The 25,831-nt window shown below is 40.3% G+C and overlaps 4 protein-coding genes across 4 annotated transcripts; 2 read left to right on the forward strand and 2 right to left on the reverse strand.

The window, feature by feature from the left end:
• Positions 1-86: 86 nt before the first annotated feature.
• Cog2 (conserved oligomeric Golgi complex subunit 2) lies at positions 87-3,437 on the reverse strand. Its single transcript, XM_077400325.1, has 11 exons — positions 3,206-3,437; positions 2,879-3,106; positions 2,450-2,716; positions 2,077-2,378; positions 1,879-1,996; positions 1,483-1,805; positions 1,324-1,390; positions 1,044-1,224; positions 684-963; positions 391-571; positions 87-328 (listed from the first exon to the last, which is right to left on the reverse strand). The coding sequence occupies exons 1-11, from the start codon at positions 3,275-3,277 to the stop codon at positions 245-247; spliced, it is 2,103 nt and encodes a 700-aa protein (XP_077256451.1). The 5' UTR covers positions 3,278-3,437; the 3' UTR covers positions 87-244.
• Positions 3,438-3,617: 180 nt separating this feature from the next.
• LOC143894451 (NF-kappa-B-repressing factor) lies at positions 3,618-6,048 on the forward strand. Its single transcript, XM_077400723.1, has 7 exons — positions 3,618-3,938; positions 4,051-4,184; positions 4,312-4,747; positions 4,888-5,017; positions 5,207-5,397; positions 5,481-5,657; positions 5,738-6,048. Exons 1-7 carry the CDS (start codon positions 3,769-3,771, stop codon positions 5,943-5,945), a joined length of 1,446 nt encoding a protein of 481 aa, XP_077256849.1. The 5' UTR covers positions 3,618-3,768; the 3' UTR covers positions 5,946-6,048.
• A 369-nt stretch (positions 6,049-6,417) lies between these two features.
• On the reverse strand, positions 6,418-18,242 carry LOC143895118 (IDLSRF-like peptide). The gene is made up of 4 exons (XM_077401963.1): positions 17,499-18,242; positions 12,631-12,759; positions 11,578-11,730; positions 6,418-11,252 (listed from the first exon to the last, which is right to left on the reverse strand). Exons 1-4 carry the CDS (start codon positions 17,626-17,628, stop codon positions 11,059-11,061), a joined length of 606 nt encoding a protein of 201 aa, XP_077258089.1. The 5' UTR covers positions 17,629-18,242; the 3' UTR covers positions 6,418-11,058.
• Positions 18,243-20,462: 2,220 nt separating this feature from the next.
• On the forward strand, positions 20,463-25,767 carry Vps50 (vacuolar protein sorting 50). The gene is made up of 9 exons (XM_077400156.1): positions 20,463-20,844; positions 21,399-21,914; positions 22,008-22,690; positions 22,776-23,154; positions 23,239-23,529; positions 23,615-24,088; positions 24,168-24,289; positions 24,383-24,572; positions 24,671-25,767. The coding sequence occupies exons 1-9, from the start codon at positions 20,785-20,787 to the stop codon at positions 24,779-24,781; spliced, it is 2,826 nt and encodes a 941-aa protein (XP_077256282.1). The 5' UTR covers positions 20,463-20,784; the 3' UTR covers positions 24,782-25,767.
• The last annotated feature ends 64 nt before the right edge of the window (positions 25,768-25,831 follow it).

The following is a 25,831-nucleotide window of genomic DNA, read 5'->3' on the forward strand; positions in this document are numbered from 1 at the left end:
TCATTTTATCATTTTTATCGGAGGAATATGTACAACAAAATAAAATTCTTACACATACGATTATAAATCATAAACATTCAACTTGATTGTGACAGCTCGAATATGAGATGTTATTCTATTTTCGAAGCTTTTAATTGTTACAGTGACGGACGATTTACAATGATGTAATCGATAAGACGGCGTCTTATCGGGTTATTCCTGAATTGGCACATTTTGCGACACAATTAAAGATTATTGTTAAATTTCATTTTTTAACAGCCGCTTTTACAGCATCTACCAATTCCTGCAGGTGGTGTATGTTGGTAGTCGAGATATTAAGATCTTTGACCTATATAAATAGATGAATAAATTAGATATAAAAATTTATTTTAAATGTGCATATTTCCTTACCATATTTGTGTAACCGTCCACGTCCACTTTAAGCTGAATACGTATCTTTTCGTCGTCGCTAATTCCCTGTGGTTCCGAAGGAAGAATTCCAGTGGATTTATCACGAATCTTTTTCAACCTCCTTAAACTCTCCTCCGTCTTTTGCACAGACGTTAACACATCCGTGACGAATAATAAATAACTAAAACAAAATTAAATATTTCTACTGTATGGCTAATAAATTTTACATTGTTTTGATACATTTTCAGATTTTTTTATAACAATATTGTTGGGGAAATAAATTTATCGTTTACCTTTCGGTTAACGAAGATAAAGTTAACTCCAACCAAAGAAGAATATTTTCGGGAATGATCTTGTTGTAATCTGTATAAAAATTGGTAAGAGGGACCATCGCGCTCTTTAAGTAAGGACAAGGTTTAGTTGGCACGTCTCGCTTTGTTCTCCTAAATAATCGAGGAATGTCGCTGACTTGTTTCAAGTGCGTTACACATTGCTCTGAAAGCTCATTTACAATTTCTTTCGTAACTAAAGGTAAAAGATTAGCTAGACTCTTCGACGTTTCACCTAAAGAATCTAAAATACGAATCAAGGTGAGATAAATTTAATGTTATATAATGTATTATTTTTAGAAAATTCATGCTTATATATATTACCTTCTAATAATTTCGACACTGTAACATTCTCGTCTTTAATTTTTGATTGTACCATTTGTAGGAAAGATGGAAGGGCATTTATCAATTTTTCTATGTCACTATACAAATATACTAGAAAGTTTAATCTTGTGGAACGTTCTGAGTCACTTGAATTATTAGTTTCATTTATCACTGGCCATACCTGTAAGCACAAAATTGGTCACTCTCTGTACATGAAAATATCGAGAACTAAATTTGTATATAAATATCGCATTGTAATAAGCTAAATGTGAAAACATACTTGTTTCATTGCACTCTGACACCAAGTTTGATACCTCGAGCTTATTTGAAGACTGAGTTTCCAGAATCTGATAACAATAACGATGCATTAGTTTTATTAAGACGTTAGAGTTGCAATAGAAGTTATTATCACAGGCAGAATTGCAGAACAGTTGCTCACCTGTGGAACAGTTGATACAAATAGATGTCGTCAGCCCAAATCCTTAGCAGATTATCCCAAACCACATCGGTTGCATAAAGGGAGAAATCTTTTTGCGTCAGCGAAATCAGACTACCTTTGACCGAGTCCGGCGATACTGGCTCAGCTAACGTTGCCTCCACGCTGCCGGCTATCTCTTGAAATCGTATTTGAAAGTACACCGGGAGATTCCATTTCTTGAGAAAACTCTTGTATTGTGGATGATTCTTCAATGCCGCCAAAATTTCAGGCGTAACACACTCCATCTCCAATTTCGTTAAAAACTCTAACGTGGCTGTATACCTCTAAAATTTAACGTTAACTTGAGAGAAATATACATTTCTATACCTTAACACAAATTTCAAATATTTTTCATACTTTGTGAAATAATACTGGATCTCCCGGAGCAAAAATGGACTTTATATATTGCTCGATCTTTTCTTCGATCTCAACCCAAAAGCTGTTCACCAGAAAATTAAATCCTTTCACGGACATTCTACAACGCCGATATAATGATCAGTGTATTTACAAATAAATAATTTATATATGCTCGATCAAATGTAACTCATAATGTACCTCTCGGGATGTAACGTGATATCTAATAACTGTTTTAATTCCACATCTAGAATGTTCAGTAATCTGTGATAAATGCTTTGCAGACCAAGCGGGTCAGTTTGAAGGTTCTCCTCGTTAATCACATTGTATATTAATGGCCTTACAAGCTCGTGTCTGACTAGTTCTTCGGCGTTGGTCATTTTGTCGAGCGTGAGATAAATTCTGAGGCAACGGATCGCCAAGTTTGAATTCTTCTCGTGTATACACGCTAAGAATAACTCGTTCAAACACGTTAGATACAAGCTTTCCAATTCGATGGTTTCCTATTATAAAATAATCGTTTTGATTTATTCGACTATTGACGCATCATCATTTTGTTTCTGAAAATACGTACCTTCTCTTGATCGGCTGAGATATCTGATTTACACCTGGACATATGGAATTTCAATTGATTCAATTCAATCGCAGCCTGTTCCAGAACGTCGATCTTCGTGGGGTTTTCCATAAACGTTTTCATGCATAATATGGAGGAGAGTTTTCTCAGCGACTTGTACACGTGTTGCAAGCTGTGCAAACTTTGCTTACGTTCCCTTATCTTCAAATTGTCATTGAAATTAGCCGAAATAGCTGTAATCTCATCGTCTAGAGCTTGTCGCACTTGCTGCCGAAACAAAATTCTGTCATTGCATCCAAATAAATACTACAGATATGTAAAATAAGATTTCCGATGTCCGATCTCTGATCTGATTTGTAAAATATATCTCGTTGAACCTTTAAACAATCTCAGATATCGGTTCCAAGTGTGTACTTTTCTATTTTTTACCATAACTTCCTCCTTCAACTGTCCAAGCGGCGCTTGCAGGTCATTGATGGCCTTGTCCAGTCCGATCAAGTTGCCGGACAGATTCACGAAATCCGTGTAATCCCGGTTAATCAGGTCGATCATAGCCGATCTCAGTAGCTTCAAGTACATGCCAAGATCATCCCGCATCGTCTCCAGTTTGCCATTCTTCCTGTGATCTTGCAGGAAAGTGTCGACATCGAAATTCTCCTACGACGGCGAGCGCAGGGACGGGAAAGAAAATTAAATTTACATCTCGCAAACACCGTAAACATTGCGTAAATAAAAAGAAAAAAAAACTTGTCGAACCTGCACGAAATCGAGCTCGGAGAAGCACAGGTCCTTCGGGGCTTTCGGTAAGGTGATATTGCCGTTAGACATAATTGAATATTTACACCGTTTCTCTCGCTCGGGGATCTAATTGATGATCGTCGTCGCAATCCCAATTGCGCCCGATATTAAAAATCTCGCCGCCGCTAATCCTCGTATCGTGACATTTGCGACGTGACAGTTTTGACGTCCTCCCGCATCCACAGCTGCATGCATAAAGCTCACATCGCACCGTGCGTTAAAAATCGATATCGCATCTCGATCGTGCGACAGCCAATCACGTTCCGACACCTCCGAGGAAGCGGAGAGGCGATTGGCTGTCGCGCGGAGTCACGCTTGTTCTTCGACGTCGCTACGTGTGATGGTGATGGTTTCTCATTCATACGTCCCTCCCCCCAGTCTAGTCTACTACGAGGAACATCCTGTATTTTCGGATAAACAAATATATTCTAACCTATTTGTGTGGTTCCGAGAGCGCGTTTATCGATCGAAGACATTAAATTGTGTATAGCATTGTTGCCGAAAATTTGTAGCGGTGAGAGATGAGCGTGAACGAGGATTGGGACGTGGAGCAGCACAAGGTGGAATACGAATCCGACGAGCACTGGGAGCTGCGACGTAAATTTCTGCTCGCCCACAAGGACAAGTTCTCGGAGGACGTGCTCGTTTGTTTAGCCCAAGTGTTCGTCAATGTCGAACTGTTAGGATGCAGGTAGCGATATCTGATTACGCATGTTTTGCTCTCGCCTTGCATCGGTGATCACAAACACGACGATGCGGACGTTACATTTCCCAGTTTGTAAGTTTTTACAAATTCGTTGTAGGTATCCGCAAGAAACGATGGACCTAGTGAAGGAATTGTCGCAGGACGTAGCGGCCGAATATAGAGAAAAGCAAAAGAAAAAGTTGCAAAGAACGTTTGTGGAAGCGTCACAGGCAGCTAGTTCTAAGGTGAAAGGTATAAAGAAAAATTGTGAGTTGACTTGTATTTTTTTTTTGTTTTTTTTTTCGTATTTTTATTGTACACGGTGTCCGTTATGACTCGTGATCTATGTGACGATTATATTGAGATATTTTTGTATCAGGATGCGCCGCCAAAACATCTACCGTCACAGAAAGATCTGTATCGAACACGCCTAATCATACACCAAACACAGCCAATCATATGGATCAATCTTGTAAAAAGAAACGTTCCAAGAAAAATAAAAAGCTCGATAATTTCGTTAAGAAGCTCGTTAAGAAGACATTGTCTCCTAATGTCATAAAAGAATCTGTATCCAACGAAATCAGTCATGACTATCAGCCGTGCAAAAATCCTGATATCGAGGAAAGACCGTCTAAAAGATTAAAGACAGAGGAAGACGTATCATTGAAAGATCAAGATTTATGTAGAGATTTATGTAGAGATATCGTTCTGTTAGAAAGACCAGGTGATAATGTGCATACTATATTAGACGTTTCAGCCGCTGTATCTGGTGTGGCCTTAAAGTACAACTACTCTAAGAGAGGAGAAGAAGGCTGGTGAGCATATCTTTGTACTATATTTTAAAGACAATTGCTCTATGTGTGTGTGTGTGTGTGTGTGTGTGTACGTGTACATGTTATATAAATTTAACGTTCAAAAATTATCAAGGGATATTCCTCATTATGTCTCTTTTCAGGGAATGCTCTCTTAATATTGCTAAATCACAGCAGTTGGGTTGCAGCATCAACTCTAATAAGAAAGTAGCCAAAAAAGAAGCAGCCACCATTGCATTAGAAAAATTACAAAAGCACTGCTATACGGTTAAGGTAACGAAAAAATAAACATGTATCTTTATCTGAATAGAGCCGTCTTAAAAAGATCTCTTAGTACATCATTGGTACCTATTTCATGTTATTCTATAATAAATTATAGCGAAATACAGATGTTTTTCATCCCCTTGTATACAGTTTTCGTTATCTTTCCTTTTAAGTATTTTTATATATTTTAAAATTCAGGTTAAGCAAGACTCAGATTCAAAGTCGCGTCTAATTGTAACAGCAGAGGAAATAAAACCACAGGATTCTACCCCCGACGACGATTGGAAAGTATCTAATTGCGTTGGAAAGAAGCTGATGAAAATAATGGGCTGGGCCGGCGGTGGTCTTGGAAAATCGGAGCAGGGTATTATGGAACCTATGTCTGCGACGTTAGTAACCGACAACGTCCCTTAGTCTCTAGAAGATTCTCATTTTCCCCCCTTATTCGTTTCCATTTTTATTCTATTTTTAGGGTCAAGTCACAAATAAATCGAGAGGGTCTTGGCTTGAAAACAAATTCTCACAAGGCACACGAAATAAAAGCCAAATGTCGAAAACTGTTTAAAGATCTTTTACAAAAAGATGATTGTCTGAATAGCGATATTATGTTTCTGGATTTTCCCAAGGAAGACAGAATGCTGATTCACCAGTATGTACCGTTTTATAAGTTACACGACGTTTGCAAGAAATGCCGCTTAAGTCTGGTAATAATGCCCCGATCTGTTTCAGGGTTGCACGAACAATGGGTCTCAAGTCGTGCAGCTACGATAAAGAAAAACGAAACCTGAGAGTCTCGCGTAAAGTCGATATATGGAATTTGGTCAGGGAACTGAATAGTCTTGGCGGGGTCACCGAGAAATACGAACTGGTAAAACCGACCGACGAAAAGGTCGTTTCGTTGCCAACTTCTATGGACATACTTATGAATAAACGATAAATAACGATAAATCAACGATACGTGGTCGAACGATACCTTCTGTGACATTGATGTAGCACATAGATGTATGGAAAAAAAATAGATAATCTCTTTTTCAGAAGTCTCCGTAATATTTTATTGTTTAAACGATCCAAAAAAACAAGCTATTTGAAGTGATATCGTTGACGTCCCAATCGATACTCTTCTAGCACGCAAATTCGAAGTAGCGAGATTCGTTCGATTCACACAGTATTTCCGCCGAATGGAAAAGCCATACGCGTTATATAGAATCGGAATACCGCGCCACGTCGCCAGTAAAATTGAATCGCAAACGAATGCAAGAGGTGAGATACGGTAAAAAGCAATCTTCTGAAATTTGCGATTGTATACAGGCGTGACCTGCGAATTTAGATAAATGCAAATGTATACACTCGCACACACGGTGAAATTGGTGTGGCACGGTGCGATAATTGGAGGCACTAGCAATTAAAACTTAAGAGAAGAAACGTTCGCTTTATTTAACAATTATATAACTGTTCGCACGACAAAATTATTATCCCAAGAGCGCTTGGCGTTCAATCAAATAGAGAAGAAGTACAAAACCTTAAGAAGCGGATGGTTACTTTATACAGTGTACAGAGTATGTCGCAGATTGCCGTGGTAAACATGACGTATAATAAGAAACGCTTTGGCAGTAGAACAATCAGAAGTCGAAAGGTAACATATACAGATAATACGACATGGTGCGTGAACTTTAGTACATTATCACATCGTTGAAATCTCTGAATAATTAAAATATGGTCAATAGGTTCTCTGTTTTTTTTCTTTTTATACATATAGGTCGCGTATATATGCATATATATATATATATATATATATGCGTGCCATCGGTTTGAAATGACAAGGTTGAAGATTACATGCGTCTCCTATATAATCACTTCGATTTATTGATTAACTTAACGTCTACTTAGCTACGTACGCATATTACAACGGCGGTGGAACGCAGCAATGTAAATGGGCAACGAGAGCAACGAAACAACGCGTGCGACGTGTGTGTGAACGTATATAAAAAAAAAGCATCTTCTCGTTAGTTAATTAATTAATTGACCGTGCTGTCTCGCGCGCATAATAGCCGGAGTGAAATATTTTCACAAGAGCCGTCGCGACCGTTAGCCACCGCGCGTGGTTGAATTTACGGGAAAGAATGCTTCGTAAACTCTGTGCTTGACGTTATTATTTGTATTTTTCCCCTCGGAACCTTTCAATACATTTCGCGGCGGTACAAAAGGTCTGTCGGAAATTGGATTCGAATGTAACGCGGAACGAATTTAGCGAGCTGCTAAATTTGTTGGTGCGGGTAAAAAGACGCGCGTGCGGGAACATTGCCGCTTTATCATTTAACGTAGACTGTTGTTATTGCTATCTCGTTTCACCACGTTACGCAATTTTGAAAGCGATTAATTCCCGTATACAGGAAATACAACGTACCGTAGCCTTCCTTTTTGCGATACGTCACTTTCAGCCCGTCCATTTACATTCAGCGCTTCGTTATCATTGGGATAATAATGCCAAAGGGCACGGTAGAACCCCGATCAACCGCATTATTCATTGCCGAAACGCTGTGGACGGATCGACAATTTTCCCGAAACCAACTGTGTCGCTGTGTCTGAAATTTTAAATCGGGATCAGTCAATCAAGATCGACAGGTCTACAAAAAGTCCAATAGGAATAAGAATAAATGCATTTTTGAACTTAATTTAACGTTTACAATAAGACAGTCTGTGAGAGAATACCAAATTGACAAACCATTGCAGCTTCGTCCATTTTTCGAAATATCTGCAACACGTGTAAAATATAATAATAAAACTCGGGGGGAGGGAGGGAGGAGGAGTAGAAGGGAGGAAGAGAGGAAAATATAATCTCTCATCATTCCAAGACGATGGGTAACGCGCCTCCGATACGTGGCATATATATGTATATCAGATATTGGTGAAACTCCGGTCTACCGCTCTCGGGGAAGATAGATTTGACCTTTATGACTTACGACTCGAAATATTGGGGCCAAAGGGTCAAGGCACGCGGCGGAGATGCGGAGATGGGGGCGGGGCAGAGAGAGAGAAAGGGGTGTCGCGGCGCGCCATGACCCCTCGGTCTGATGCCCCGTTCGGTTGTTCGCTAAAACACACAAGTTCCCTCGAATTTTGCCCTCGGTCCAGGCCCTACTTTGGACCGTAATTGACATCTGGAGGGAATATTAAACTTTTTTTTTTTTCATCTTTATATACCAAAATATTATCTACCATCTGATAAAAGAGTGATTTCTCTGTTGATATGTATCCGCTATGTATATATATATATATATATATATATATATATATATATATATATGTATAATATTTATATACTTCTAAACTCGCTTACGTTACATTAATTAGAAGATATGTCTCAATGTATCGTTTGTATCGATTAAAAGATACGCTTAGTGTATAATAAGTATGATATGTTACGTCGTTACTCATCCCGCGAGGGGGGATGTATTCTCTCGAGGTAAAAAAAAGAGGGGGTCTCGTCAGACTCGCGCCCGCCCGCGATTTCTCGATTGTCGCGAATTGCACAATTTATACATATTATATATATGTGCATGTGTATATATGTGTGTATATATAGAAATTAATAACGCGTTAATTTTTCTCTCTTCGAAGTAAAAGGAAAGCGCGGCGGGAAACGCTACCTCGAGAGAATCCGGTGAACCGTTCCTTTCTTCATCATATATATATATTTCTCTCTCTCTATATATATATATATATGTATATATAATATAATATATATCTATGTAATTTTTTAAATATAATTTACTGATATGTATGTGTACTGATATGTATCGTGTTGCCGTAATGAAAATATCATACGCTAGCATTATATATATATATATCTTATATCTTGCTCTCTTTCTCCTAATAAGTAAAATGCGCGTCATACCCTGAAAGAACGCGACGCGATGCTCCATTTCTTCCTCTTCCTTTTCTCCCTATTACTCTTTTGTACCCATTTCAACATCGCGCATTGTGTGTTACGATTGCGTGACGTTCACGGCTGCACTGAGAGAAATCGAAAGCACCTGATCCTCTTAACTTGAAGAAGGATCGGTATTCTCACCGCATCGTTTTGCAAAGTTAATTAAACAAAGCTGCTTTATCTTGTCTTACGTCCGCCTCCATCAGGATACCACCTTAATCAAGACAAGAATTACAATTTGGTTCAATTATAGATGCGGTGAAAATACCGAATAAACCGAGAACTTCCTCGGCACGGGATTTGCTACTTTCATCTTCTTTCCTATTTATTTATTTTTTTTTGTTCACCGCGGTCTCGCGAAATTTAACGCGAACAGGAGCGACTGCGGTGACGAAGCTAAAATTAAGAAAAAAATACGCACGCGCGAAAAAAAACGTTCGTTTAAATCAATATATTGTTTCAGCAGTAATCGCCTGTCCAAATAAAAGCTGTCGCGAATAAAAAATCGCCTGTCCGAATAAAATCTCTCACTGATCCACAATATTATTCTGTAATCGCCACGGAAATTGCACAGCGCCGTCGGAAAGTACGATTTAAAAGGATACCCCAGGGGAGTAATCGAGAACCATCGTTATCCCTTTACACGATCCTTTTACAAATACGCAGAAGTAATTAAGGATACCTAGAATCCCTCGTCCCTAAACCCTAGCACCAATCGAAGCACATCTATATAGATTCAATATAGTTGTGCATCCGCAATTAACATAAAGTTGTTCCTGAGGAAGCCAATTTTTTTTATGGCATTGTATTAACATTATCGGCTTCTTCCGCACGACCTTTCCGAAGTATCGCGATTCTGATTAAAAATCATCCTGCCGTTCTCGAACGTAATTACTTCCTGAGAATTTTATCTCGCGAAGTCTTTCATGTTTGAAGCTTGAAGGTAGCAATCTCGCCGAGAGAATCCCTTTGACTAAGTTTAAGAATTTTAATTTATCACGTAGACATTTTACCTGAATTACAATCTCATAAAAACATTTCAAGCGTTAATCATAAAATAAGTCTTCGCGAAAATAACTCGCGTACTTTAAGTAAAAGTTTCAACGCTAAGTTTCAAAGTTTTAATGCACAACCGTCGGACTGTTACGCCACTGCCGATCGCGAAGGATTGTCATCGATGTCTCATCACTTGTGCAAGATGGTACCGTGTACGTGCTCGCGTATTAAAGACACGGCTCGAATAAAACCGGGACACGCGAAGCAGCGTGCACGCGCACACGAGAGTGAGAGTACTCTGTAGCAAAGCAGTTACAAGATACATGAGGAAGCTCAATATTTTAGAGATAGATCGGATAAAAGCTCATTACTTGTTCACGCGAGAAAGGCTTGCGCCTCGCCGCGCAGCTAAGGGAAACGAGAGGGACGTAAGAGATTCTGTCAAAGCGTAGCAAAACATTTACATTCAAATCCGATTATGTTATCCAGGATCACTAAAGCTTAGAGGAAGTAAAGTAGGCTAATTGTAAGTAACACGTTATTCATCGTAAGACGTTTCAGTTTGAGAATTGTTAAAGAGATAATATTAAAATGCAGATCGTACAGAGAACCTAATACGTTTTTCAGTCCCTCGATTATGCTTTTCCTAATGATATAGATGCGAATTCAAATCGCGACGTAATTAAAAACTGGTCCGAGAGTATGCGTGGCACATTAATTATCAGTCCTGATTATTGCGTTTTTCTCTAAGTGGATCAGCGATGCGCTTGACGCGCGTGATGAAATAATCCAAACGTGATAGAGCTTATACGAGATATATGAAACGGAAACCTGCCTGAGATTACTCGTCATGCAGAAAATTCGGACATTCGCTTCCTAACGCCAGATCTCGAACGGCATTCGAGAAGGATAGGAAGGAAGAGAAAAGTGACAGGCTACATCCTGCGTGTAAGAACTCGCGACGAAGGAAAGATAAAAGTGTCCGCGGAGAGGATAATTTAGGCTTCGTCAGGGACTGCTGGTGCGACGACGGTGACGCGACACCGGCGGCGATGCGGCGACGACGACGACGGCGGCTCCTCGTCGATGACGACGGCGGCGGTTCGGCGGCGGACGTGACCGTTCAATCGAGGAAGCCCGTCTTAACGAGTTTCTCGAGGAAGAACTTGACGTCGCCCAGCTCGGAGTCCTTGATACCGATGGACTTCAGCATACCCAGGTCGCCGTTCTCCACCGCCATGAAGACCGAGCGCAGGTGTTCGAGGTCTGAGCGCATCAGGTGTAGCGCCGCGCCGAAGTCCTCGATCGTCTGCGACTCTGATAGCCGAAACAGATCGTTTCAGGGGCCAGATCGCGGGCCTATCCTTCGAGGATAGGACGGCGACGCGCTGACTATGCGAGATTAACGTTCGTCGGACCGATATCTCTTACGCGAAGTCCGATTAAGATACTCGCGATTTCGTCCTATATAATGCAATATTGCTGCTTTTAATAAATTTTCGATACGTGGAAATAAAGATTTACCGCGTTACAGTGATATCGGGGAACGAGGGGGATAGCTCGATGATATCCTGTTTGGTGTGGGTGGTCGCGTTTGGCACCGCGAGATTCCTGTCGTAATCTATAAACCCGGGGAACTTACCGGACAGCGCGATGGCCACCTTTTCCACACCACCGAGAGGCTTCAGCGTATCGCGTGCTTTGGTTCCGAACAGTTTCTCCAGGTAATTGGGACCGTGGCTGGCCAGCAGAGACTGCAGAAAACTCGCGGTTTCCTCCACGGGCGGTCGTTTGGCTGTAACAACGTGAAAGCATAGGTATTCCGTAACTGCTGTAAAATAAATACAGAGATCCCCGGTACGCGGGGGATCAATACAGGGACGCCGTATCCCATAAGCATACATCATTTAAATTTTAATTGGAATAATTTTCTTCCTGTGTTGCCTCAAAAAATCAATGAAGCAAAAGAAAATCACGAGGGAAAGCAAAATCTTGGTTAACCAATATTTACGAGTACGACTCGTAGAAATAAGGTGAAAGCGGGGTAAAAGGTAACATCTTGCGTAAACGCATCGAACGCGTGCACCGGCACAGCTCTCCCTTATCGTATTACAGCTGCTCGGTGCGGGTGCACGGAACGTCATCGAGTGCATCCACACCGAGCGGTATATCGGGATACATATCCGCTCTCTCATATAGTATGCATAAAATGAAATCCGCGCCAGTACGTGTATAATAATATCTAACAGCCAGGTCACGCGGTAATCCGTAATCCCAACAGACGGATAAAAATCACATTAAGTGTAAAATATATTAAAAATCAGGCCGTATGTTTCACGTGCTGCAAACGTGATTTATTTATCAAATCAGAATGAGATGTGTAATTAATAATGCTAAATGAATACTGTTAAATTCGTAGTATTAAATTATACTCAATTTGCGTCATTTTTAATCACTCCTATAAGTTGCCACTGCTCCTACTCAATATATTGTTAATTTAACTAAACCAAAAAGTGAAAATAACACTATTTTGTGTTAAAATAATAAATTTCGACACACACATGACAGTTAAAAATAACAAAATGTTATTTAACTCGAGGTATAGGTTTAAATGAAATCCTTTAATATGTTTAACAGTGAACTGCCTTACCGATTACATCTAATTAATTAGTGAATTAAGAATTAATAAGCTCACCTGCGGTGCACAATCGTGAGTCCTCATCGTATCCGTCCTGACAATCGGGTGCTCCATCGCAGAGGTACTGTATCGAGATGCAAATACCGTCGCCCGGGCACTTAAACGGTTCGTACGGATGACAAGCCTCTGAAACGCACACACAAACTCTGAAGAGAGCGAATCAAGTAATCTGAGCGCATATGCTTTTCCAAATAATTATAGAAACGTGCGCGCGCGCGCGCGCGCGCGTGCGTGTGTCATGCGGCTCAATCTCATTCCGCGGAAATGGATGTTCAGGAAAGTCGATTACGTTCGCCGGTGGGACGGTCGCCGGATGATTAAATTACGACGATAACGTATTAAAAGCGATGGATCCGAAACGGGAATTAATACGCGCGGCGCTGGTAATGCGGCAGCACCCACTTCTTCGTGCGCGGGGTGGGCTTTTGGGATAATTGAGCGAACACGCGATCGCCACATTGCTCACGCTACGAACAGCCGGCGCGCGTATATAGTTGACGGTCCTGAAAAATCAATTAGCAAACCGCTCAATCTGATAGAACTGCGGGAAGAATTGTTAACACGTATAACATCGATTATTTGCTTTTCTCTTTCATAAAGCTCGTAAAATCAACTCCGCCAAACTTCCTTCGTCAAAATTTGCTCTGCAATTAAAGGTCTTTCCCCCCACAAGATTTTCTACGGAAACAAACGTTCTGGATAAATATTATCAGATTTAATAAAAGTCGCTCGAAAGAGTAGAAACTTTTATGTATACCGACCCTGCTAAAAAGAAGAGCGAAATTTTAGGTGTCAAGCCTTCCTAAAAGGGAGAAGAAATTTTCTCAGAACCCTTAAGACACCTGTCGGAAGTCCTGTTTCCCAGGAAGATCAACGATCGACATCCTATTTGTTTTACGGAGGAGGACCCCGCTGCGAAAAAACTTCAACTTCTGTCTTTAACTCGTTGGAAATAATGTTTTGTACAATACCTCACGTGCGAGACCTTTAACTCGTCCACTCCACTTAAACGAGAAAAAAAAATATCAGCGACTTAAACGCGCCCACGCGTTTGTTCGGACGCGCGTTTTATCCCGGACGAGAATTTTCGCCCGACGCGGGGGAAACGATTTCCGTTTCGCACGCGCGAAAAACGATGGGAAATATCCGTATTGTGCGTGCAGCGGCGATCGATTGTGTAACATTGTGCCACACTCCTTACACAATCGCCCACGTTCGTAATTTACACCACAAACGCGGAGTGTCGCGTCCACAAAGTGCCCCGTGACAGTCAATTTTGACCGCGTTAAAGAATTCGATGTCTATACACGCCGCGTGTTTATCGAAAAACCGTATCGAACCCGCGGCTACCCACTCGGCGCGGCGGTGTGGCCCCGATCGCGCCATCAGCGTTATTACGCGTAGAATTACGTCGCAGTTCTCCTTCTCTCGCGTGTTTAGACAGGACGCTTATACGTAGGTTTCAGGCAAACATTTTACTAATCAACCGCGGTGTCGTATCCGGAATTCGTCATCTGTCCCATATCAACAGAGGGAGAGAGAGGATTGCGTTTGAACTTAAAACAACGTTCGCGAGGCGATTATTAAAAATTGCTGCACGAGCGTTGCAATTTTTCCTTGTTTGCGTTTAGACAAGTCGCGTACATGTCCGTAGGCGTATCTCGTCAACAATGTTATTGCGGACATTTTACCGATCGACAACGATGCGATGATTCCCCGGGGAGTAGCCGTCATCCCCCGCGGGACCGCGAACCCCGATCTCGATGCATTCTGAATGAAATGATCGTCGAGGGGACATTAGAAAAAAAAAATAAGATTGCCGCAAATACCCCTCCGCGGATAAGTGCGACATATGCGATCAATTTTAAATAAGAACATTTCGATCGGCAACCCGCGCTTCGAACTTTTATTCCCCGTACGCACGTTACGGAATTTTCGCACGTATAAACTTGTTGAAACTTCGTTGGCGCCTCTCCATATTATACAAGATACAAGTTATAAACAGTTTAAAAGCGAGCTCGAGTCCACTTAACGAGACTTGCGAAACTCACCCCTTCCATCGGCGAAAGGTGAAAAATGAATAGAAGCTTATCTAGTAACATATATCTCATCTCTAAAAATTTATTTTCGCCTCATCGTCGAATTTACGAGGGCACGACTTCCATCGACTTCATCTTTTACTTGATCCTTGCTCGTCTCTTATTTAGGTTGGAATGAATTCGTCCGCGTAAACAAGTCGTCTATGGACATTTTACTGGTTTCTCAAAATAAAATAAAATGGTTAAAGTTCCGCAGAACAAGGTATATAACTCTAAAGTTTGACAATTACGAGGAACGGGGGCTCAGGAATATAATATGTTAATATCAAAGCACGGTGCGATGAAAGAATAGTTATAAATTTTAACGTAGTCGGCGCAACTTTGTGACATTACCATTTTTTTTTTAGGGAAAAATAAATAGCTTTATGAATAATTACAAGAAACGAGGGCTTGGGTAAGACGGGGGATGCAACGACCGCATGAAGCCCGCTTTGCGGCGGATCGGCCCTGAATAGCCGCGCGAGCTGAGTAAAAACGCACGCTTCTAAATGTCATTGGCGTGCGATATACGACTCGGTACGCGTTATTATAAGTATGCGCGTTATTGACCGAGCGAACGCGCACGTAGCTAACCGTCGCGTTGGGGAACACGATCCCCATATGGCCGCGAGTTTCAACGGAACATATCTCCATCGTAATCCCCCGCGTCCGTTAATTTCAATGAATGTTAAGCGGGAGAAACATGGTAACATAAAGAACGACAATGTCTCCCGAAAGCCTTCTCTCTATTTCGTGCCCCTTACGAGCATCCCGCGTGGGCTCGTACGTATAATGTTTACTCGCTGTAAGCTATATAGAATTTACATATGTTACGTATATCTCATATGATACACAGCTTCTTAACCATTTCACGATGTCACTCGAATCGTGCCACATCATATCTTTTCGTTAATTTCGGACGTTGAACAAACTTTAATTGTTTACAAAATTATCGAGTACAAAAAGGTGTTGGTTAAAGATAAAAACGTAAATTTATTCAGAATTATAAATGATAAAACACATTGTACGTTTCGACTTGCTGTGTAAGTCTTCTTCGGCAATCGAAATATAATATGGAGAATTAAAATATAAAGGCTACATAAAATAGAATAAATGAAAAGAAAGAAGATTAATAATTATAATAGAAGCTAAGTAATACGCGGAAATTAAAACATATATAATAAAGAAATAGAACAGTACAAAGATAAACGAGGATGCATCACAAGCTTTTTTATGACGCATCCTCGTCTTACTTTTGTATTTTTGTTTGGCTTACTGTTTTATTTCTTATTATATGTTTTAATTTCCGTATTATCTAGCTTCTATTATCAATCTGCTTTCTTTTTATTTATGTAGCCTTTATTTTAATTCTTATATTACGTCTCAACTGCGCTGAAAAAGACCTACAGTAAGTCGAAACATACAATGTGTCTTATCACTTATAATATTGTGAATACGTTTTTATCTTTAACCAACATCTTTCTGTGCTCGTTATTGGTCGTTGACCTTTTTTCATAAGTTTTGCTTGGATCAAAAGCGTTTGACTTCTTTTTATTTTAGAATTATCATTCGCGGTTTGATCACATAATAATTTGAGTAGATAATTAAGTATGTAAGAAATATACCGATCAATGTGACGAATGATTTCGTTCAACAACATTCTCGTCGAGTCGACACCAAAGAAATCAAGGAATTACTAAACGACGATGGAAGTGGAACACTTTATATGCGTTCCGACAAATGCGAGAGAATTATGCAAACTCATTCCAAAGTTTCATGCTGAGCTAATTTATCTAATTGATATATCTACGGGGTAACTTTCTCCAATTAGAATTTCACAACCCTATACACAAACTATAAATCAGTTTCCTGAACTTTTTAGTTTCTACAATTGCATTAGTTAACTCTATGTGCGCGGGCAGACTAATTGTAAGTTTTCTCTCAAACTTTTATATGCCTTCAATATATTACGCTCTCTAGAAACAGCTGACGACAATATTGCATGAGATGTATAAATACACGTATAAATTTATCATAAACAATTAAAGTTGTCGTCATTAAACTATGACAGCTTTATAACAAAGTTATATAATTTTGTCAGACGCCAACACGTGTATTTGTTGAAAACATGTAAAAGCACATAAGCTGTATTAATGAATTATAAACATGCATTGATAAAATCATCCTTTTAATTTTATATTACTACAATTGCAAGATGTTCAAGCAAAAAAAAATAAAGACAGCTCTGAGCGATTAAGATTTGATAAATGTGTTGGTAATTTGATTACCTCTTTTGAATAACTGTATATACTGGCGTATTGTAGTAAGGAAATGTGAAAATTCCGTAAAACAAACAAAATCGATTATATGCAGGATGCAAAAAAGAAACTAATTTTACGATCGAACTTTTATGAAAATATAAACTTGGAACAAATATAACGTATATTTTTTTAAAATACGCTAAAAACGCATTTTATCTTCACTTGAACATTCTGCAATTCATAAAATCATTCAAAATAAAAGTTTCATTAAAATTCTAATGTTCGTACAACACGCGTTTGTAGTTTAATTGTAGTATGTGCAATTCTTTGTGTTTTCCCGAAAATAATTATGTGCCTCATAGAACGACCGTATTCTCCGCGCGCGATTTCTTCCGCACGATCGTCTTACACGGTTTCGCGCCCGAGACTCGCGGTCTCGTCGGCAGCGCGGAATCGTGCTTTCTCGAGCTTTCGCCGTCCCCCGTAATTCTCCGTCGTGCCCGAGGGTGTCTCGTCGTCGACTTACCCGAGCGTTTCGCGTTGAAGTGACCGTAGAAGCGGCTGAGGTCGATCGCCATGACGGCGCGCGGAAAAGCGGCGCAGGCCGTCAGGGCGATGCCAAGTGCAACCGCACCGTTGCAGAATCTCCGTACCATCCTCGCTTCGAGCGGACGCGAGTTGCAGGCAGGCGCTCCTTCTTCTTCTTCCCCTTCTTCTTCTTCCTCTTCTTCTTTTTCTTCTTCTTCTTTCCGCTTCTGCGACGAGTCGAGGGATTCTTCTCCTTCTTTCACCTCTCGCTGGGGGGTGGACTTCTTCTCTTCACCCCGAAGAATCCCTGGTTCCTCCTCGCGAACGCGAATCCGGTGGACGATGGACGTATCCGTCACCCTCGCGAGAATCACCTGGTCGCTCGCTCGCTCGCTCGCTCGCTCGCTTGCCCGTTGGTATCTGGTGCGCCACCAAGGTTCGAGTAACTCCTCGGGGTGGCTCGTGCAAAGTTCCTCGCCCCGAGAGCGCTCCGCTTCGGGCTGCGCGATGTGTCTGTATGCGTGGGCGCGAATGTTAACGGCGCGGCGAGGTCGCTCTCACACCACCCACCTCGCTCGCCCTTTCTCGGAATCTTTCCGCTTTCTCGCTCCCTCTGGGCCGCTCCGCTCTCGCCACCTCCTTCTCGCACTTTACGCCCGTGAAAAGATACGCTACCTACCTATCCCCGTTGGGCGCGCGGTGACGGTGCACAGCGGTGCACAGCTACACTGCGAAACACACACCTGCGCCACGCGATCTCACCTGCGGCCGGCTCGCGTTGATAACTGGGGTGGGGGGAGGGGGAGGGCGGAAAGGACGCGTGGGAGGCTGGCCGACCAATCGGCCGCCGGGTTACGCCGGATACGGCCAATCGGGTAACGCGAGATCGCAGGTCTACCCTGGAACACCCACGCTTGCCGTTGCGCCCAGTCGCATCGATTTCAACCCCTCGTCGCGTACTCCCAGGGGCGTAAACGAGGGGTGGCTAACGCGAGCGGCCCGCACAGGTAAGATACGTCGAAATCGTATTTTTTTCTTTTTCACCGTATACCTATACCTTCTCTGCCATTGCAATAAATTTCCACGTAATTGGCGTACCGATATCTGTCCTCTTTCTCTCCCTCCTCGCATCAAGCGTGTCCTCTGTCCTCTCTTATTACGCTTCCTCCTTCCCGGCTCGCCGTTACGCCCCTGCCTCCGTCAAATAGGTAACTTTCGCTTGTCGTTGCGATAAGGTACTTTTAAGCGCCCGCAATAATACGTCGGCGCTCAGTAATTTTATGGCGAATCGTCGTTATCCATGTCGAGAATCGCCGTAATTGCTCGATCCTTCCGAGCAACGCGCGAGTAACGACTGCTCAAATGGCGCGCGGTATTTTACCTCGATTGGATTTCGTCCAGACGAAACACGGAGCTTAAATAATCGTTGCGTAACGTCGAGTACCGTTTACCGCGACGGAACATCGCCGGCGATATCGATTACCTTGAATCGCGAAGAACGAACTCCCAGAATTTGCGCAAACTACATCGCCGCGATGTTCCGAATGAGGATACGTCAGATAGCATAATGCCACAATGCACATTGTTATACAGAACTGTTAACGATAATTTCGCGGTAGACTCGATTTTGCAATACGCATAGAGTGGCGCGCGATAAAATAAACCGGTTTTCGCATCGATGCCGAATTGCTCGAATAAGATTTTAGAAGGAATAAATGTGCGTGTGTGTATGTGTGTGTGCGTTCAAACGACAAAAATAAATTTCTAAACTTCTGATATAATGCCTGTTTTTTAAATCGTTGTTGTTAAGAAATAAATTCCTTTTCCCTGTATAATTGTTAAAATTAATTATAAGGAAGAGAAATTTATACTTTTTAATTTAGCTTTTAATTTAACTTGGCGTCGAGTTTTATAGAACTTGTGAAGAAGCCTCTATTAGATCCCTCGAGAAGATGAAACGCGGTTATTCGCCGGTTATCCAAGCTATTACGCGGATTAAAGCGTCCCACGCGTGCTTTCATTTTATTTCTTCTTCTTACTATTATACACTTTTCTTTTCTCCACGATACGAGAATATCACAAATTATTGACATTTTTTGATCTATTATTATTGGCACAGTTTTTCTTGATATATTATCATAAAATAGATTTATTAAAATAGATATTATATTCCAAAATGATGTATCTCTATAGTCAAAAACGTTAAAGACATTTTGATCGAGAAAATTGTAGCAATTCTGTCCTTTTATTCTTATAAATTCTACAAATTTTGTTCGCACGTACTTGTCGTTTTGACCAAAGTGTACGTCCTGATCTGTCTCTCTTTTAACATTTTCTCTCTCTTTTTCTGCTGCGCTCTCTCTCTCTCTCTCTCTCTCTCTCTCTCTCTCTCTCTCTCTCTCTCTCTCTAATCGTTATTGTATTTATTTATATATTCACACATTATATATCCCAGGTAACAGAATGACGTCTAAATTAAAATTAAAGCATCTTAGTGACGTATTGAGACGTCATCGCAGACGTTAGTTAATACGTCATGTGACATCACTCTGCTACCTGGGATACTTGTATCATTCAATAATAAACCATGAATAAAAGATAATTCGCGAAGGACACCCTATATCGGTTGCAATTATAATTAACTGCGCGATCTCGCCATTTTATTTTTACCATCCGCTTCTTTAAAAATCTTCATTGCGTAATACGAATATATTATCTATATATGCTCTATACCATATGTGTCTACGAGAACTTACGTTTGAAATGCGACCAAGGGTCATCAGATTCTTTCTCCTTTTTCTATTTTTATTACAAATATTATAATCTAGGAACAAAATACTTGGCTCAGAATTTGTATCGAGGCTTTTCGAGCCGAATCTTCGCACATACCTGAATGTAGCGGCGTTTGCAAGATTCATTATCGGAAGACGGAAACTTGAAGTTTTTGCCGCGAGTATCGACGTGTATACTTGACCAACTTCAATAGGAATCGACGCGTCGGGCAACATATATCTCGACGGTATTATCGCCCGTTTCATATCATACGTTGACAAGAGCGGACGATCGATTCTCCTTTCGTCCCGAAGAATTCGAATTAGAGTCCGCGATTCGAGAGGGGCCATCGATGTACCGTCGAGATTTATTATTATGCCGCTCCTGCTCCTTCTTAGAAATGTCACGGTAACGCAGGGCGTAGGTACGGCGCATCAGCCGATCAGCGGATCAGCGATCAGCCGATTGCGGTCGTATAAACAGACGAGAATGCGTCTGGCTTGACGATCGCGATGCAGTCCGACATCATGGAGGATTTGAAGATAAAATTTTTCGACCTCATTAACAAGCAGGTAAGCCCGTCGTTCACGAATACGCGATTATCGTAACACGCGAGTGCATGAGCTCCGTTCGCTGCGCTGCCCAGGAGTGAGGTTATGCGACGACTCGGAAATGATGTGTACCTACATTCCAACGTTTGACGTTTCGCTGTCAAACTAACGTTGCGTTTACTTGGCGTTTTCCTTATCCTCGTAATTGGTTTCAACGAGAACCATTATTGATGAAATAGCAGTTTGAGGAATTTAGCATTTCGATATCGTTTATATTACGCCTCGTAACGGTTATATTTATGTCATGGTGTGTATATATATAAAATTTAGATACAGAATATAATTCAATATTTATATTTAAGAGCCGTATTGAATTACATATATAAATTATAATCGCTCTGTATATAATCACCCTATATGTATTTGAAAAAGTTTATTCAGTCTCGACAAATCTGTACTGACATTAGCCACGCCTGATTGTTAGCTAAAATTAAAGGAAACAACATTTGATTTGAATATTAGCTATGCTATTGTTAAAAAAGATAAAATCCGTAATCGTTTATCATTTTTTTTAGAATGCGACTAAAGTGCCGCTTATGGGTTTGAATCCCGATCTACTTAATCCACCTGAATTACAAAAATGTGAAGACCTCTGCTCCGAGGCTGATCAATCGACGAAGAGCGAGCCTATACCCGATCAAGATGTGTTGGACTCTGTCGAAGACGTTTACTTCAATACCGATGGTAGCTTTGATTCGTCGCGCTACGAACTGAAGAAACTGCCAATGATACTGCACTCTAAGGAAATCGAGAAATGTTATAAGAAACTCAAGCAACAACATCAAGTTGTCTCCAATAAAGTGTTGCAGCTTATCTTGCAGAAACAGAGTGCCTGTAACGCAGAATTTGACAGGATTTACCTGCTGCAGGAACAACTGCAGGACGTCTTAAAAATATGTAAGATGGGAAGGGCAGATCTGAAATTAGCTGAGAAGCAATTTACTAAAGCGAGCTTAGGCATATTAGCTAATTACCAGAGACGACAAGTGACCCAAGAACTGTTAAATAGTTTAAATACTATAAAGACCCTGGTAGGTTAATTTATATGTTACACATTTGTCGTTAAAAACAAATATATACGCCTTGTAAGAGGCTAAGTTCTAACTTTGTATCACATTATATAGCAATGTACGGGGAATCGTTTGAAAGAGCTTCTGGACGAAGGGAATTATCCTGGAGCTATATCGCTTCTTTTGGAGTGCCAGAGCGCCGCTCAGACTTACAAGCATTTCCATTGTATCGCTGAGCTGAATGCAAACTTACAAAATATTTTGGATCAAGCGGAAAGGACCTTGGACAATACGCTCTCTAAAATGTGTACTGAATTCGACGTCGCGGTGTATTCTTCTATTCAGGAAGCTTATACGTTATTGGGGAAGACTCAATCTGCCATGGATCAATTGCACTTGCATTTCACTGCTGCCATTCATAACACGGCGTTCGCCGTTATCTATCGCTATGCGGGAGGTGACGTGAAAAGACAATATAAACAATTGTGTCAGGCTGTGCCTCGTGAGAAACGTATAGCTTGCCTCACGGAACTGTGCAAATCATTGTGGACAATACTGAATTCGTATCATTTAATTGTAAATTGGCACAACGCGCAAGAGGATAAAGTCGAGTGTAAATCTGATGTTAAGGATTTAGAGGCGACTAGAAGCAAGCACTATGTCAAACGCAAATTAGGGAATGGTATGGTCCGAGTATGGCACGATGTGGAGATGAAGATATCGGTATATTTAACGAACACAGATCTGACAAATACCAAGTTTGAACAGTTTGTTCAGGTATTGGGTATAGTTAACAGGTAAGCAAATTGATAATGTATAATGATAATAATTGTCAGTTGGTACTAAATCAGAATCATCCGTCAAACTGTTTGTGAATTATAGGTTGATGGAAATTGGGGAAGATCTTTGTGGTTTCAAATCGGAGAACTTGCAAGAGTCCATAAAAAAGCAGTCCCTATCTTACTTTTCTCATTATCACGCCTGTCGTTTGGATGAATTGAAAATGTTTTTGGAAAACGACGGCTGGGAGTTGTGTCCTGTAAAGTCCGATTTCATGGCTACTCAATTATTGGAATTTCGAAGTCTTAAACCTTCGCTCAATAACTGTAAAGCGTGGAATAGCTTAGATAGCTCGACCTTAAGCGACAGCGATAATTCTACGGGAGTCGCAGGAGACCTGCAAAGATATCTGGAGGGCGGTTTGTCACCGTTCACAATAGGATTGGATGATACTATGGATGAAGATATTTTAATAAATGATGTAGGAAAATCATTGAACTAATACATTTTAACGCCGCCAAAATGATTAATCTATGTTACTGATCTTTCACGTTTTCTTGTCTAGATTGATCAACCTGCATATTTTTCGGACGAGTCCGATGAGGATATTCCCGATGAATTGAAGCATGAATATGTCGACGAGCCAGATCATACGAAAGTTAACAAAAAGAAGTGCAAACTCAAACAGTCTGGACCTATGGTCACAAACACGACGTTAAGCATACTGAGAGTGTGCGGCAAGTATCTACAGATGTCGAAGCTTTTACGATCAATCGCGGTTACTGTCATACAGAGCATGATACAATTTTTCGAGCTGTGCTTCTACACAGTACACTTATTCTTTACGTCGGATCTCGTAAGTTCGCGTTACGATTCTTAATTTTTAACTGTGCTCGCGTGACTGGAACGTGATTTGGAATACGGTTCTCTATTTTTTTCAGCAAATCAATAGCGACTCGTTATACAGTCCGAAATTAAAATTATCCTTAACGCGAATCAGAGAAACTCTGATTATCTCTGAGAATGATACAATGGAAGAAAATGGCAATGCGAATTACGACAAAGTAAGACAACCACAGCTTTCATCCATTGTGAATTTGTCACAGCCCGAGAAACTTCACGGATTAACGGAACGTATTGTAGCTGTCGAGTCTCTGATATTTTTAGGACAGCAGTACGAAGGCCTAAGGTCTTATTTAGAGCATCTCATTGCCAGCAGTCCTCAGAGAGGATTTTTACATCAGTTTTATATGCAAACGATAGCGTCTGCCGCAGACTTAAGAAAGCCAGTCTATATGGCGGTAACGTCGCGAGCGTTTGACGTTGTAAATATTTTGAATTTGATGAACAAAGTCAATTGGGAGGTGACGGACGTCATGTCTCAACACAGTAATTATATCGATGCGCTAATCCAGGTATGTGTTGCGATAAATAGTTTACTATTAAATATTGTCAATTATGATATTGAAAATATTGTTTGACATTCTTTTATAGAAAGTGTGCATTTTGAACGAGAGACTTAATACTATTGGAACGTATATACCTTTGAATGCGAATATATGTAATGCAGTATGGGAAAACGTGGCTCACTTAATCACGCACACCTTAGTGGAAGGGTACGACGAACTTATTATCTACATATTTTAAGAGTACTTAATATTCTAAAGGAATTAAATTCAACTGACGAAAATGTAATTTTGTCGCTTTAGGTTTTCCAATGCTAAAAAGTGTTCAAATGGCGGTAGAGCTCTAATGCAACTCGATTTCACGCAGCTAAAGTCAAAGTTTGAGAAAGTGACGTCGTTGAGACCTATGCCGCATAGGGAGTATGTTGAATTGTACATCAAAGCGTACTATCTTCCTGAAAATAGCTTCGAAGAATGGATTAAGGAGCACAAGGTATTTACATATATAAATATTACGTATGTAGGATATTGGCAATTTTTTATTCTCTGCCTACAATAATAGCATATAAAATTCATGATTACGTCTTGCAGGAATATTCAGTTAAACATTTAATCGGTCTGATTTCGGCGACGTGTCAAAACAATAAGAAAACGCGGCAACGATTGATAGCGCTTGTGGAGGAGCAGCGGCCCAGCAGATAGCATCCAACCATTTATTATAAATCCGTGCAAGATTATATCGAAATAGGAAGTATTTGAGATGTCTATCAAATTGGGAATACAATAATCGTGTTGTTGATTGTACAGTAGAACAATTTTTTAAGTACGTTACAAAATTGATCAGATATATTCGTGTTTAAGCTATATTAATCGAATTGAAATCTCCGAGAGAATCACGATCGCGAACCAAATAAGTTGCAATTTAATATATTTATTAAGTATTCTCGTATTTTCTGTGTGTATATGAATCTCATATAGCCCTAAGAACGCTTTTACAATGTACTAACTGTAGCTCTAATGTATATATCACAAATATTTTAACATGTACATGGTATTTTAGAGTCTATACAGTTAGACCACAAGCGAATTGGTACGATGAAAAAAACTTTAGCTTATTTTTAATATACAAAAGATATCTCTCGAACGCGAAAGTGCACGGTTATACGAATCTCATTTGTGAATCTGCGAATTTGCAATTGAACTGCAGTATTAACATGCGATTACCGTGGTAACTAAGAACTCAAAATGTTGCCACATTGATTTTACACAATGAAAAGATATATGTATATATATGATCTATATGCATTGCAGTGTTAATTTGAGGTTTTTTTTTATATGACGATATTGTCATAAAAAAAATTGATATTTTAATATTTACCTGCTTTAAAAATTCTATTTTATATAGTTTTATTTTTGTAAAAAAGTAGAACACGCATTAACCATATGACGTGTTTTTTCTTTTTCTTTGAGATTATATATGTGATTAAACTTCGATTTACAAGAATGACAAGTATTTCCGAAACTAAAGTGAAAAACGTGAAAGATAATGTGATGGTTAATATCCCGTTTTATTCAAACTGATCATATTGGCTGTCGAAATAGTAAAACCATGACTGTTCGCTGAATTTTAACAATGTTATTTATTTTACTTTATTATTGATTCAGTCTTATGTAAATTGGGAATAATATATATCAAAATACTAATAAAAGAATTAAACTGTAAAGTATCTCCAGCGTTATCTTCTATACCCA

Source organism: Temnothorax americanus, unplaced genomic scaffold, assembly GCF_048541705.1.
Source record: "Temnothorax americanus isolate GAGA-0224 unplaced genomic scaffold, ASM4854170v1 Scaffold1, whole genome shotgun sequence".
NCBI classification, from domain to species: Eukaryota; Metazoa; Arthropoda; class Insecta; order Hymenoptera; family Formicidae; genus Temnothorax; species Temnothorax americanus.

Bases quoted from the DNA above. Each gene is read 5' to 3' on its own strand.
- Cog2 (XM_077400325.1), bottom strand. From the start codon at position 3,277: ATGTCTAACGGCAATATCACCTTACCGAAAGCCCCGAAGGACCTGTGC. The intron at 1,806-1,878 runs GTATGAAAAATA...GTTAAATTTTAG, and splicing joins ATCCAGTATTATTTCACAAA to AGGTATACAGCCACGTTAGA. The intron at 329-390 runs GTAAGGAAATAT...CTATTTATATAG, and splicing joins TGGACGGTTACACAAATATG to GTCAAAGATCTTAATATCTC.
- LOC143894451 (XM_077400723.1), top strand. From the start codon at position 3,769: ATGAGCGTGAACGAGGATTGGGACGTGGAGCAGCACAAGGTGGAATAC. The intron at 5,018-5,206 runs GTAACGAAAAAA...TTTAAAATTCAG, and splicing joins AGCACTGCTATACGGTTAAG to GTTAAGCAAGACTCAGATTC. The intron at 5,658-5,737 runs GTATGTACCGTT...GATCTGTTTCAG, and splicing joins GACAGAATGCTGATTCACCA to GGTTGCACGAACAATGGGTC.
- LOC143895118 (XM_077401963.1), bottom strand. From the start codon at position 17,628: ATGGTACGGAGATTCTGCAACGGTGCGGTTGCACTTGGCATCGCCCTG. The intron at 12,760-17,498 runs GTAAGTCGACGA...TGTGCGTTTCAG, and splicing joins CTTCAACGCGAAACGCTCGG to AGGCTTGTCATCCGTACGAA. The intron at 11,253-11,577 runs GTAAGTTCCCCG...TTCGGCTATCAG, and splicing joins GGTGGCCATCGCGCTGTCCG to AGTCGCAGACGATCGAGGAC.
- Vps50 (XM_077400156.1), top strand. From the start codon at position 20,785: ATGCAGTCCGACATCATGGAGGATTTGAAGATAAAATTTTTCGACCTC. The intron at 23,155-23,238 runs GTAGGAAAATCA...TTTCTTGTCTAG, and splicing joins AAGATATTTTAATAAATGAT to ATTGATCAACCTGCATATTT. The intron at 24,089-24,167 runs GTATGTGTTGCG...ATTCTTTTATAG, and splicing joins ATATCGATGCGCTAATCCAG to AAAGTGTGCATTTTGAACGA.